Below are 13,902 nucleotides of genomic sequence, written 5' to 3'. Positions count from 1 at the left end.
GGGAGGCCTGATCCTGCCCCACAGAAGCCGGGATGAGCTTTGCTGCTGGTTCCACGCAGCAGCAGGTTCAGCTGTGGATTAGTACCCGTGTGGTTGCACACAGACAGCTGAGCTCTGTGGCTGCATGGGCACAGGTTGAACACAGCTTTTCTCGGGACAATTATTCTTTTCTTTAAGTCTCGAGAGATTTGTCTGAGCAAGGCTTTCACAGGGGTCAGCCCACTCCCAGCTACCCTAGACCACCCTCTGGCTCACAGCAAGCCCTCGGTGTGGTACCTGTACCCTGCAGAGATTGCCTAGAAATCTATCTCTTGGGTTTTCTGCAAAGCATGAAGATGCAAAGCCGCATGCTGTCATGATGAAGTCTGCTGCCCAGTTGGTGACACCATTTGCTGTTAATCTTCTTGAGCAAGCTGGGCTCTTCCTTGCAAGGTGTGTGTTGCTAGTTAACCTGTTATTCGGGCAAGGTGTTAAAATTGAACAAGCAGCTATTTCATATTGCATTATACTATCTGGCTCTTAATGAGTTAGTCTGTGGATATCTAAGAGAAGACAAACAGTTTACTTGTTCTGAAAACAATACAAGCTATACAGTATTTGTTCTGTGCTTTGCCGGCAAAACCAGACACTGCTGCTAAGGTCTTATTTGGAGGGGGAAAAGGTCTTACACAAAATAGAAGGTATTGATATTGGGTTTAAACAAAATCAAAACAAAAAGCAAAATACAGGGGGAAGGTTTCTGTAAAGTATGTGCCTGTTTTGCCTAATGCTGGCTTGCTTTGGATTTTTTTTTCAAGAGCAGTTGTTTTTCACTTGTTAGTATTTTTTTTATTTCCTTACCTATTTTCCATTCCAACAGATACATGGTGTGTCCATTTAGGTTCAAGTGTGAACAGCCTGCTTTCTCTGCCCTGTCCCAAGGGCAGAAGGCAGGTGGCTGGCAGTGGTGTGGGTGTATTGTGGGCAGGTTGAGGCTGGAATCGCCCTGCTGGGGTGGGCACAACTGGCTGGGAGCACAGTTCTACCTGTCTTAGCCCCCTTGCCTTAGAGCCCTTTGTCTGCAGCAGCTGCTTTTAGAGCTTTGCTTACTTGGGGTCGATGTGCTGCAGCCCTGAGCATGGACAGCCTTACAGGGTTCTGGGAGGCCTGGCTGTGCAGAAGAGATGCTGGATGTGTATGGATGTGCGGTGATGTGTAAATACATCCATGCTACTAGCATCATTCCCCCTTCAGTACCAGCTGCCTGCCAGAAATTCCTCTGTATTGCTTGGGGGAGGGTTGTGGTTTTGGCTTCCTAGTCTAAGAGAGTCTCTACTGGTGTCAGGGGTGACTGCATGTGTCTGGGGGTGCACCAGCATGTCCTGTGCTGATGGTAATAGTGGATAAGTGCAGGACAGTTGTTCAAGGTGGTATGTGGAGGCTGTGGTGCATGAAGGCTATGGCAAACCTGGAACCAGCCCATGCCCATCATGTATTGCATTCAGTATAATGTTCATCTTCCAGCCCTACTATTTACACTGTATTTTGTCTTAATTGTCCAGACAAATCCATCAGAGCAGCAGCTGTTTGTCATTGAAACATGGAGGAAGGGGCAGCCCTGTCTGGGGATGTGTTGCAGGGGAAACTGAACAGGCTCCTCTTAAATGAAGCACCTTAGGGCCTTGGCTCAGCCTTGCCCTTTCCTAGAACCACCTGCAGCCATGGCCTCTCAAAAGCAACAGTGTACCAGGCTGATGTTTTGCAGGGGAGTGATGGCTTCTGAGTGACCCCAGTGGCTTTAATGCCCGTAAGGAAGGAGTGGGTGAGAGCCGGCAGCACCTGGATTCTTCGTAGCTCCTGGGTTATCTTAGTTAAATTCAACTCATTTAGTATATGTACTCCTGGTGGCATATTCTGCCTTCAGCTTTGTGCAGAGCTGCTGGGGCAGCTGAGGCGTGTGCCTTACCCCAGGAGTGGGGAAGCCTCTTGGAACAATGCATGGGGCTCTGCTTGCAGGGTGATCTGGGGGTGCACCTAACAGCTCCATCATGCTGCAGGTGAGTCTCCTTCAGGGCAAAAATCCTTATTGCAAAGGCTTTTTTTGTGGGTTCTTGGGGTGATGTGGGGTGTATTTCCCCAGGGAACAGCTGACCCTGGAGCGCTGTGTGGCTACATGAGCGCAGGGTTGTAGCGTTACTCTGCAGTCCCCTGAGAGATTGAATCCAGCATGCTATTACTCTGCTAATGCTGTGAGAAGAACTTTCTTGTGGGTGAAAACCCAAGTTCTGTTGATGAGGCTGCCTGGTAGGGTGCTGCTGTAGCCTGACACAGCTTGGCTCAGGGCTGTTGTGCCGGCAACACCTACATCCTATGGGAATTAGGGGTGGTCCTGATAAACACAGGGCTGGTGGAGTGCACGGCGGCTTGGGTAGGGCCAGGGCTACAGCTTCACATAGGATAGCTGAACAGAGAGCTTTGTTGTCTTGTCACATTTAACTGCTTCTTAAAAATATGCAAGGTAAAATAGCACTGAGCTCATGGTGGGACTGGGGAGTGTTCCTGCTGTGGGAAGCATGGTCCTGTGTTATGTGGCAGATCAGCAGGCTCAGAAGAGCCCTTCTCCTCTTTGAACGTGAGATTGTATGCTTGAAATCCAACTTATTCTCTCCATTTGCTAAAAGTTTTCTTGTAACCAAGCCTTGAATAATTTAGGTAACATAACATCAGCATTAGGATTCAGAATCTGTGTGTATGTGTGTGAGCGTTGCTACTGCCCAAAGCAATTACACTGGATTATTCTAAGCAAGTTGACAATTATATCTATTTATTTATTTAGATTTAAGCCTTTTTTAAAAAATTCTACATGGGTACTTGGACTATTTGAAATTAATATGTTGCCTGAATAGATTCAGATGAAAACAACCCAAGACAATATAGTTGATGCCCAAAAGACTGCTTGCTGATTTTCTTTCTTAGGGTTTCATCCTGAAGATAAAAATATGCAGTGTGCCATCAGGACAGTATCTTTGTTCGTCTGGCCCAGGAATCCCCAGAGGAGGGCGATGGCATCCTGCAGATGGACAGGAACCTCCTTTTACCCCAACCCTCCTCGAGGCACTGTATGGCAGTGTATCCATGGGCTATCTCACAGCAGGGAGAGCTGAGAGTGCAGTGGATGAAACCTGAAAGAGCTTGGCTGTCTCACAGTCGTCGTCGTCCCCCCTTCCCCGGAAAGGGTCAAGACCATGTAGTTCTGTGAGGTTGCCACTGACAGCAAGTCTAGAACACCATCTTGGACACACCCCCTTGCAGGTGTCACCTTCTGGTAGCCTTTCCGAGAGCCTTGCCCCAGGAGAATTTCCATCATTGTGGAGAGAAAAATTGGTCCAGAAGCCTGTGTGAGCAGAGGATGCCTGGCAGCCAGGGTGGCACCAGAAAAGCTGGTGGAAACAATAGAGATGGATGCTAGGGTCAAAATTTGGGAGGCTGGGCTTGCTGATGCTGATGAACCTCCAGGCATAGCAGGTTTGGGTGAGCATCTCTCCCTGGGACTTGCATCATCCTCCTTCCTGCTCCTGGGTAGCTGCTGTGTCCAGTTCCTCCCATGATGAAGACTTCAAACGTTTTTACGTACACCTTAACTTACAGTGGCAGAAATGGTTTATGGTCTTCTGAAGCTGGATGGAGAACAGATTTCCCAGGGGCTGATCCTTTGGCAGCTGAAGCCTTTAAAGCAAGATGGAGGTGGCTGTGCCTCTGCGTGTGCAGCTGCGCAAACATCACGGGAGAGATTCGTAGCCCCTTTAGGTCCTTGTCTTGCTTGTCAGTATGGATTTAGAGTCAGTAACTAAATAAAACAAGGTGGGTAAGTGGAAGTCATAGATTTTACCAGGCCAACCTCTGTGATTGCAAGATGTAAACAAGCTTTCAAGTGCCCTGACCCTCCTTCAGGTATGTGTATCTATATATAGGCTGTCTATATATACACATTTATATATAAACATGTGTGCATATATCTGTGTGTGTGTGTGTATATATATATATATGTGCTGATAAATAGTTTGAGATTGCAATCATGTTGTGAGATCATTCCTGTTCGCAGCAGACTGTGCCAGGTGTCACTCAGGCTGGATATGGCCCCTTAAGTTTGTGTCCCTCCCTGTGCCCCTGACCTTCAGCTTCCTCAGAAGGCGAAGGTTGTCCTCTGGCGTGCCACCCACTCTGCCTCCTTCCTGCTGAACCCGATCCCTGGGCGTGTGGCCCATCCGAGCCTGCCAGCCAGAGCTGACCCTGCTGATGGCTGCAGAGGCTTTCCTGGGTATAATATGTGGGGAAAACACAAGAGCAACAAGGGAACATTCATTGTATGTTTTTGGCTGTATGCTGAGAAGGGCAAATCTGGCCTGTGTTGGCTTTTGTAGAGGTGTAGATGTGCAGGGAGTCTTAAGCAGCCCCAGGAGCTAAAAAAGGAAGGATCTATTTGGTGCTGTGCTGGGGTGATGGATGGGCTGTTGCTGCAGGGTCTCCTCCTGCGCCACAGTACCGCGGGGCAGTTGTCATTGTAATTGGGAAGAAATATGGCCGTCGGTGCTGGCAGGGCACTGGGCACGTGTCGAGGTTATTGGCAAGGGGAGGCTGTGGGGCTGCCATGCACCCTGCCTGGGGAACCATGGGGCATATTGTGCACAGGTGAGGGCCAGTGCTTCCCCACAGGCCTTGATGCTTTCGGGAGGTTTAGAGTGGTGGCAGTTCTGTGAGCCCCTGGCCGCCCCCCAAAGGCTGCTGTCTGCAGCTGGGCACGGTCTGGCTACCCTGTGAGGGAGGGCAGGCAGCTTTCCTGCTCGGGTGCTGCTTCCAGCCCCAAATCCGCTCCCTTGCCCCTTGCACTGAGGTTGGGCGGACTGTGCAGCTGCCGGCTGTCATCCCCCTCGCGCCCCCGGCCTGGGACGCTGCAACCCAATCCCTTCCCTAGGGTCTCACCGAGCCCCGTTGCCCGGCCATGGGTGAAGCGGCTGACGAGGTATTTCTCGGCGGTAACCCGAGGCGCAGCCTCAGCGCCTCCGTCTCGGTGGGGCGGACAAGTTAATTCCCCAGATTTATGCGCCCCCCGAGCTTCAGCATCTGCCGCGGGGGGCGGCGGGGCGGCGCGGGGGGTGCTTGGTGCGGTCGGGGCCGGGCACAGGTGCGGGGCCGCCGCCCGTTTATAAATACCCCGGTGGCGGCGGGGAGGGGCGTCCCGGTCCCCCCCGCCGGGGCTCCGCGGCGGAGCGGGATGCGGCGCGGCGCCCGCCCTCCCGCCGGCAGCATGAGCCCGTCCTTCTTCCTCCTCCTCCTCCTCCTCGCTCTGCCCACCCGCGCCCGCCGAGAGCAGGTGCCCGGCGGGGCGCAGCCGGGGCCAGCGGGCCGCAACGCTCCCGCGCCTTCCTCCTCCTCTTCCTCCTCCTCGGCGGCAGCGGCGGCGGGGCCGAGCCGCTTCCCGCGGAGCCGCCCGGGGCGACGGCGGGGCCGGCTGTACTGCCGGGTAGGCATCGGCTTCCACCTCCAGCTGCACCCCGACGGCCGTGTGGACGGCGCCCACGACGCGAGCCCGCTCAGTGAGTGCCAGGGGGCCGGTCGGGGGGGCTGGGGAGCGTCTGCCCGTGCCCCAGCGCGGGAGGGGCGGCATCCCCAGTCTTGGGGCTCTCTCCTCTGGGGTGATGGAGCTACTTGCTCCCTGCTGCCTTTATCTGGGGTGAGCTGTGGCCCGGGTAGCCTCATGAACGTTGAATTTGGGGTGCTGCTTGCCCAGGGAGGATGAGTTCATGGAGATTCGTGCCCTGTGGGCTCGGGTGGAACACTGTCCCGGGGAGCGGAGCGAGCTCTGCTGTGCTCGCTTTGGGAAGGGCTGCCCTGCAGGGTTCATCCACCTTGAGGAAGAGAGTCCATGGGGACTGATGTAAAGGGATGAGGTTTGTGGTCCTACGACAGAACCTTGCCGGGACACTGGGAGAGAGGGTGATACGCCATGCTCTCCCTCACACTGCTTCTCTGTCCTTTCCCCATGTTAACTTTTCCATCCTTCCTTCTGCATTCTGATTGTTCCAGCACAGTGCTAGGATATATTCAGTTTAAAAATAGGACTGAGGCTGACGTTCCCCTGAGAGAAAGCTGTGCTAACTCATGGCTTATCCTTTAGGTCAGAGTTGCCGTGATATCCTGTTAGAGGGAATGAAATGGCAGGGGAGATTGAAAAAAAATCACTTGAAGAGCCTGAGGCCTTGGGGCTGGGGTGGTCCTGGCAGCACATGAGGCTTCAGTTGTCAGGTATACTCATGGAGCAATGGCCACATCTGGTCTGGACCGAGTCATTTGGGCCTTGGTCTATGCTTTGGCCCCATGAAGGAAAGCATCCTGCGGGCAGGGATGTTGGTAGGCCAGAAACCTTGCTTGGGATTTCGAGGAGCACTGCGGGTGCATAGATGGGAAAGGATTGGGGGCTGTGAAGGGCAAAACAAGACTGGGGCTCTTTTAGGAGATATCAGTTTGGAGGGGCTGCCTGTACCATGCCCCCCTGGACCAGGTCCCACAGCAGCATGACAGAGGGACTTTCTCCTGTGAGATGTGTGCAGCCTCTAATGCTACAGCTCTCTCACAGGGACTTAGATTATGTGAAGTTCCTTCCTCTTTAATCTGTTATTTTCTACCCAGAAAGGCACCAGTGGCATCAGCTCCACGCTTGGTAGCAGAGCCAGCCCTGGCTGGGCACACGTACTGGCGGCAGATTGCCCTGAGGAGCTATCTCCCATGGGGAAGAAGGTGACTTTTGGCAGGGAAACCCCAGCTTTGGCCCCTGGGAAACTGGCTTTAGCTCAGGGCACCCCAGTGACTTCCAGCCAGCAGTTACCCCCTACCAAGGCTGGCAGGCTTTGATGTGCCCTCGAGGACAGGGAGCATGTCTTGTTGCAGTGGGGCTCCACAACTCTATGCCTCTTAACAGTTGCTACCACTGGGGCTTGTGGGGTGAGGAGAGGTGGCCCTCCAGACCCCCAAAGTGTCCCTCAGGCCCTTGGTGCTGGGATCTGGGTGCCTCCGGGAGCTGTGCTTCCTCCTTAAAATAAACATGGGAAGTGGTGATCTGATCCCCTGGCCTCAAGGATTTAACAGCAGCTTCATGTTTGCTCTTGGCACATTAATCTGTGTGGCTGTTGGCTGGGGCTGGGTGAGATGCTCTCACGGGCTTCTTCCTCTTGAGGCCAGGGCCACCCCAGGACTGCAGCGTGGGTAGCAATACTTTTTTTCCCAGAGTGGGAAGGGCATGTTGGGGAAAGGTGCTTACTTCATCTCCCTCTGACTAGGGAGGGTGTTGGGAGGGATGCCAGGCCCTGCTGCCACTCTTCCTCTACCAGAGAGGACACTGCACTGAGTGGGGAAGCAAAACGTCGGTACTGTTGCTGAAGTTGCTCAGAGGCTCTTCTGTAAGTTGAGTTGTAAGTCACGTACGCCCCACTGGGGGCCAGAGACCAATCCCGTTTAGAAAATACCTGTCTGAGGGGAAAACGACTTACTCTTTCATGTCTGAGCTGCATAGCACCCAGCTCCCCAAGTCCTGCTACGAGGAGGGGCCTAAGAAACCACTGTGGATACTTGTAGTCTCAAATGATGTCTGTGACACCAGCTGTGTACGGGAGGAGGACAGGCAAGGCTTATCTTAGTGGAATGACTGTAGGCTCAAGGGAGGGATCCCCTTGAGAGGGATTTCCCCTGGGGTGAACTTGCTGTGTTGCAACCAAATCAGAAGTTGTCCTCTAAAATGCAGCTTAAAAAAACCCAAAAACCAAAACAACAAACAAAGAACCAAACAAAACCCACGACCACTACCCTGTAGCCATCTTGGAGTCAGTGCAGGTCCCTCTGTGGGGTGGAGGAATGGAGCAGGAGGGCTGTGTGGAGCCAGGCAGCCGAGGAGCAGGGTTGTCTAGAGGAAATGCAAACCTGTGAGACTTCTTCTTTTTTTTTTTTTTAGGTTTTTTTTTTCTTTGTCACGCTGATGTGAAAAGAACTGTGATTTATTTTGGGATTTCTGTCATCCTAGGTATTTTGGAAATATTTGCTGTGTCTCAGGGGATTGTAGGAATACGAGGAGTTTTCAGCAACAAATTTTTAGCGATGTCAAAAAAAGGAAAACTCCATGCAAGTGTAAGTAACCCCCCCTGCTTATCAGTATGTCTCATTTATTAAAGGTCTTGTGACACCTTCACTTGTACGCAGCAGCGATGCTCCTGGGCAGGGCCCTGGTGTGCTGAGCCCCTTTGGCTGCTGGGTGGGCTCTGCGCTGAGTGGCATCAGCACCACACAGACAGATAGGAGACAGGTGGAGCCCGAAACCCCGAAGCCCATATCCCTGCTTAATCCATTTAACCAAGAAAAGTGCCTTTTCTTTTTTGCAGTTGGTTATTTGCATCAAAAGGACTTGTTCTTTGAGCGTTGCGTGTTTATTTTTAGCAACTTCTGCAGCAGATCGCGCAGACGGTTTTAGCCAAATGTCTCCCGGGGACCGGCATGCGTGGTGCTGGGAGCCCACCCGCTCCCCTGCGTGCGCCTGCCGGGGAGAGATGCTCCCGGGGGAGAGCTTTGGGCAGGTGAGGCCCAACCTGTGCGGGAGCATTGCAGCTAGAGTGGAAAAATCCCAGTAGCTGCTATTTCTGCATGCTGCTTTCCTGAAGGCTGGGGTTTCCTGCAGGTCTAAGTATGGTTTTTTCAGGCCTTCTGCATTGAAAAAAAATCCTGTAAGTTGATTTCACTTTTTTTTTAACTTCAAGATGCTGCTGCTTAATTTTTTTCTTGTTAATGTTAGAGATCATTTAAACATATGATAGTAACTACTGTGCTTGCGTGAAGACGTCATCTTTCAAAGGCATGTGTAAATGTAGCACCTAAAGAAAGGCATTTTAAAGGCAGCACCTTGGATGACCTGTCACCCAGATTTGTTCCCAGGGACCCTGTTCAGGGCCGATGGCCTGGAAGAAGGATAAGCCTGTTGTCTGCCCCGTGGTTGAGTCAAGCCTCATAGTTGCAGAGTGGATGTCACTGATTTGCTTCTGTTGCCCAGGCCCACAGATTGCCTTCAAGTGAGATTTATGAACCTGCATCTCTCTCTCTCTCTCTCTCTCTCTCTCTTTCTCTTTCTCTTTCTCTTCCCTTATTGGAGTGTTCCTCCTGAGCACGTGGTTCCCTAGATTTGGAATCAAAGTAAGAGTGGGAAAGCTGTTTAGGGGAAAAGGCAGAAAGGCTGCATGGAGAAAAACATGAGGGAAGGAAAGAGGGCAGGGAACAGGAGAGCAGTGGAAAGGTAAAGGATGGAGAGGGGAGGGAAGCAGGCAGAGTGTGATTCCTGGACCCTCCAGAGCTTCCCCTTGGTCACAGTGTACAATGGGCCTCTTATTAGAGCTGAAGCCTTGATTTATGCCCTGGTGCAGGCAGAAATTAAATCAAACCTTGTCGGTGTATGGTTAATTGTCGGCACACAAAGGGCATCGCAGGAGAGGGACATCAATTAGACGGGTCAGAGCGGGGGTGAAGACACACGATGCCCTGCTCGGATGAAAGCCACGAATTTGTAGAAACTTGACCCAAATGTCTAAAGATTGCTGGGCTAAATAATGCCGATAATGCAAACCCAGCATCTGTTGTTCTTTCCTGCCTTGGCAGGATAAAGTTATTTCATGGCCTAATGAGTTTTGAGCAGTACAAAGCGCGTCCTGCGCCCGTCACTCAGGGCAGTGCTTTGATATGAGAGTCATGCCGGTGACTTTGTGCTGAACTGCAGATAAAAGTCATTCCTGCAGGGATTCGGGCTCCTTCGAAACTGGCTGCCAGGGCCCAACTTTATCCCTGCTCCATGCTTTGCAGCAACTCTCCTTTTCTTTTTTTTTCTTTTTCTTTTCTTTTTTTTTTGATGGCAACTTAATTAAATTACCAAGCAGTTCATTTTTAGAGGCACCAGCTTCAGAAAATGACAGTAATCCTGGCAATTATCAGTTGCGTGCACAGATGGCTTTTTGCTTGTTGTTAAATCCTCAGCCTCGTTTGTACATTTTTAGCGTGGAATGGGCAGGAGGGTGCTTGGTGTAGGTCTTGGCAGCAGCTGGCACAGACCCTAGAGGAGAGGGTCGCCCACAGGGAGCTCAGGTAATTCTCCTTTCTCAGGAGATTTTCTGAGTGCTCCGAATGCCGTGGTCCTCACTGGGGTAAATATCTGTTGAAATGAATTTTGAAATTTAATTGACTTCAGGATTGCTCTACATGATTGTTTCTGGAGCTGCCGCAGAGCAAATCCGCGTCTGTGCCTCCCGCCCTGTGCTTTTCCCTATCTGAAATGGTGTGGCTGCTGAGCTGAGAGGCTGGGACGTGGGGGAGTGTGTTGGAGTGATGGCGAAGTAGCAGCTGATGTGCTTCCTAGGGCAGTTTGCCATCTGAGGGTGAGAGCTTCCTCCATGTGCGCTGCCTGCGGGTCTCTTCCTTCCCTGCACTGCTGTTGGGAGCAGCCCATGGCACCCCTCAGTGTTTGGGGCTGGGGACCAGCCCCACTTCTCCAAATCCTGCTTTGGAGGGGATGCTACTCAGACTCTTAGGGAGTGGTTCCCCCAAAACCACTTGAGGCAGAACTTTTCCTGTGATGTTCTGGACGAGCAGCTGGGCAGCCCTCTTCCTACCACCTCCCTTCCCAGGATGGCATGGTCCCAAAAATACTGGGCCAGATTGGAAATGTCTGTTTGGCTTACCCATGGGCCAAGCAGCAAGTTTACCTGCCTGTACAGGGAGAAGTATGAGCAGGGGTATGAGCGTCTTCTCTGTCACAGCAGTGCTTGCAAAGCCTTAAGAAGTCAATGTTAGTATCAGATCCTCAGCCATGGCCAGCCTTGATGTCCAGGGCAAGGCAGCCAGCTTCATTTAAAAAAATAAAAAAAAGCCTGTTCTTGCCATTTGCCCAGATCCCACTGGGAAATGTGGGGCCTGTTTCAGGACCTCTTGAGCTGAGCACCCTTTCAGGTGTGCATTGGTGCCTTGGTCAATCCTAAAACCTCACCTATACCAAGGCTGATGTGGGAATGTCTTGCCTGAGCACCACTACACATGTTGGGGCCTCAGAAAGCAACAAGGGGTCAGCAAAGCCTTGCCTTGGGAAGGTGACTGCTCATGCATGGGCAATACATCATTGAGGATGTATAAGAAGCAGGGAAAGCAAAAATGATTAATCATGACAATGTTTCTTTCAAGAGAAGAGCAAAATGAGTCTTCATTCAAAAGGCCATGAGGAAAAAATGCATGGCAGGCTGGGAACTCTTGTTACTTGTATTATAGAACTCAACCTCTGTGGTTAAAAATTAGGAATTTAAAAATTATCCCAGCCAGTTGGGCCTTCTGCATGGTTATAAAGCATGGCTTGGGGGCTTTGTCTTCTGCATTGCTGGGGATTTCCAAGCTCAAGAGCTCAGCATCCCTTTCATGTCAACAGTTCTGAAGTGTTGCTTTGTTTTGGCTGTGGTGCTCCAGGCATGGCTGGAAAAGCTGTCAGGGCACCAGGTACCATTCCCACAGTCAGATTAAAGTGTGATAAAGCACTTCAGAGAGGCCACTGGAGGCTGCAGCCAGGTGTCCCAAGGCCATGGGTATGTAGCTGGGGCACAGCTGGGCTCTGATTTTGTATTTCTGCATGCTTTCCCCCTCCCCTGAAAACAAGGAAATGTTATGGGCAACGTTCAGCCTGTCCTCTCAGGCAATGGAAAGCCTTTACCCCTAGCTGTCTGGGACCCAGTGTGGCTGCTCTGTTTATAAGAGGCCATGGTGTTTGGCTGCTCATTATTTCTTCAGGTTATCAAGGGACAAATTTCCCTGAGTTAATTTAAGACAAGGAAGAGGAAGAAAAACCCCAAACTAATCCAAGCCATGTTCAGTGAAGCAATGAAAATCTGCATGCAAATTGCCTTTCCAGATTAAGTGATGATTCAGTGCCAAAGGGAGAAGGAGCGGGGGTGCAAACCCAAGCTGCAGCAAAGAGGTTATGGAGCCACATCCTCTCTCCTGGGCAGGGGGAGAGCTGGTTTGGGAGGGAAGGGTGCTGCTGGGGCAGGCCAAGCTTATTTTTTTCCTAAGAAAGTCCAAGATTGGCAAGCAGCTTCTGAAAGTGTCTGTCTTGGGGGTTTTCCAAATGTCTAGGTGCATGGTAGACTTGGAGTGGGTTTTTCAGGTGCCCTGTGTTGCTGCTTGCCCCTTTGGACCTGGTTTGGGGAACTTTAGAAACCTAGCAAGCATTGCAGGGCAGGGGACTGGTAAAAGCAGCCCTTTGGTAATGGTGCCCCTGACTTTGTCCCCACAGGCCCGGTTCACAGCGGACTGCCAGTTTCGGGAGCGCTTCCAGGAGAACAGTTACAACACCTACGCCTCAGCCGTCCACCGCAGCCCACGCTCAGGCCGCCAGTGGTACGTGGCACTGAACAAGCGGGGCAAAGCCAAGCGGGGCTGCAGCCCTCGTGCTCGACCCCAGCATGTCTCCACACACTTCCTCCCACGCTTTTGGCAGCCTCAGCCGCCCGAGCTCGCCTTCACCGTCACCCTCCCCGAAAAGAAGCCTCCGCCACCATTGAAACCAAAGGTCGCTCCTTCCCCGCCTCGTAAAAACCCCGGCCCCGTCAAGTACCGACTGAAGTTTCGCTTCGGGTAGTGTGCCATGGCAGGGACCCAGGCATGGGAGAGACCAGGCACTTGGGACGCTTTTGGGGTGACCCTGTGGGACACCTACCTCCCTCCTTCCAGGATGGGTGCAGGGAAGCTCCAAGTAGCCACGTTGGGCTTGGGGCTCTGCAAACCAGACTGGCATCTTGGAGTTGTGCTCTGGGATGACATAACTTGGGCTTTCCAAAGAGTATTCCTGTGGTGAACAGAAAACACTTGATGGACCTCGGGTTAATTTTATGTTGTTGAAAGAAACAGAAAGGTACCTCTAAGGTAATGTATTTTCTTACCTTATTTTCACTAGTGACTCTTTTGACAATCGTTTTCATACAAGAGATACGTTCAGAACCAACCTATGAAGTGCTTTTTTTCCTTTTTGTTTCTTTTGCATCTCTTTTTTTGCTGCACTTTTTTTGCTCCAACCATACCTCAAACATTGCATATCAAGGTCTGCCTCTTCCCCTTCTCTTTACAAACCAGCTTCTCTCTTTCACAACAGAATACCACGTTCAAGCCCAACAAATTCATTCACCTTATCTGTTGTGCGAGGAGGGATCTTAAAACTCTTTTGCTGGCAATAACAGAGATATATGTATTTTTTTAAACTTTATTTTTTTTTAGGTTGCAGACTTTGGTAGGGTGGCTGTTTGCAGCCCCACTCCTTGTGGTCTCTCCTGTTCTTCCCTGGACAGCTGAAGAGCAAGTCTCCTCTTGTCCATCAAAGAATGGCTTCAATATCTATGTTTAAAATACCTCTGCCCTGGGCCTGTGGCATTCCTGCCTGCATGGGGAGGGAGTTGCACCCAGACCCCTCCCTGAGGGCAGCTGGGGGGACCCCTGCAGCCCCCACCTTTGGCCCCTGGGTGCCCACTGATTTCTTCTGAGTTAGTGCTGCTGATTTAGTTTATCATTCACAATAGAAGCGAGGGAAAGCATTTTATTTTATAGCAAGTGTGGCAATGTGACAATAAATGTTGTTACAGCTGCTTGTACCTTCGGAAGTGGTTTTTCCCCACCCAGCTTATCTTATGGCCTTGACTGTCCAGTTTTTTTCTCCTTGGTGTTACCTGTGGAGTAATTGTGTGTATGGAGTTTTAAATTGGCGTTTAGCTGTGTTGTGTACATACGGAAACCAGTAGCATTGAACATCACCAGTTAAGCCTTAAAAAGAGCCCACGTGGGCTCCCGTTAGCAAAACTCTTCCCAATCTGA

General features: G+C 51.4%; 1 protein-coding gene across 1 annotated transcript; it reads left to right on the top strand.

The window, feature by feature from the left end:
* The first annotated feature begins 5,251 nt into the window (after nt 1–5,251).
* Nucleotides 5,252–12,679, top strand: FGF5 (fibroblast growth factor 5). The gene is made up of 3 exons (XM_061993154.1): nt 5,252–5,573; nt 8,051–8,154; nt 12,335–12,679. Exons 1-3 carry the CDS (start codon nt 5,252–5,254, stop codon nt 12,677–12,679), a joined length of 771 nt encoding a protein of 256 aa, XP_061849138.1.
* Nucleotides 12,680–13,902: the final 1,223 nt, after the last annotated feature.

The sequence above is a fragment of the Colius striatus genome, chromosome 3 (genome assembly GCF_028858725.1).
Source record: "Colius striatus isolate bColStr4 chromosome 3, bColStr4.1.hap1, whole genome shotgun sequence".
Taxonomy (NCBI): domain Eukaryota; kingdom Metazoa; phylum Chordata; class Aves; order Coliiformes; family Coliidae; genus Colius; species Colius striatus.
This window is presented reverse-complemented; position numbering and strand designations above follow the sequence as displayed.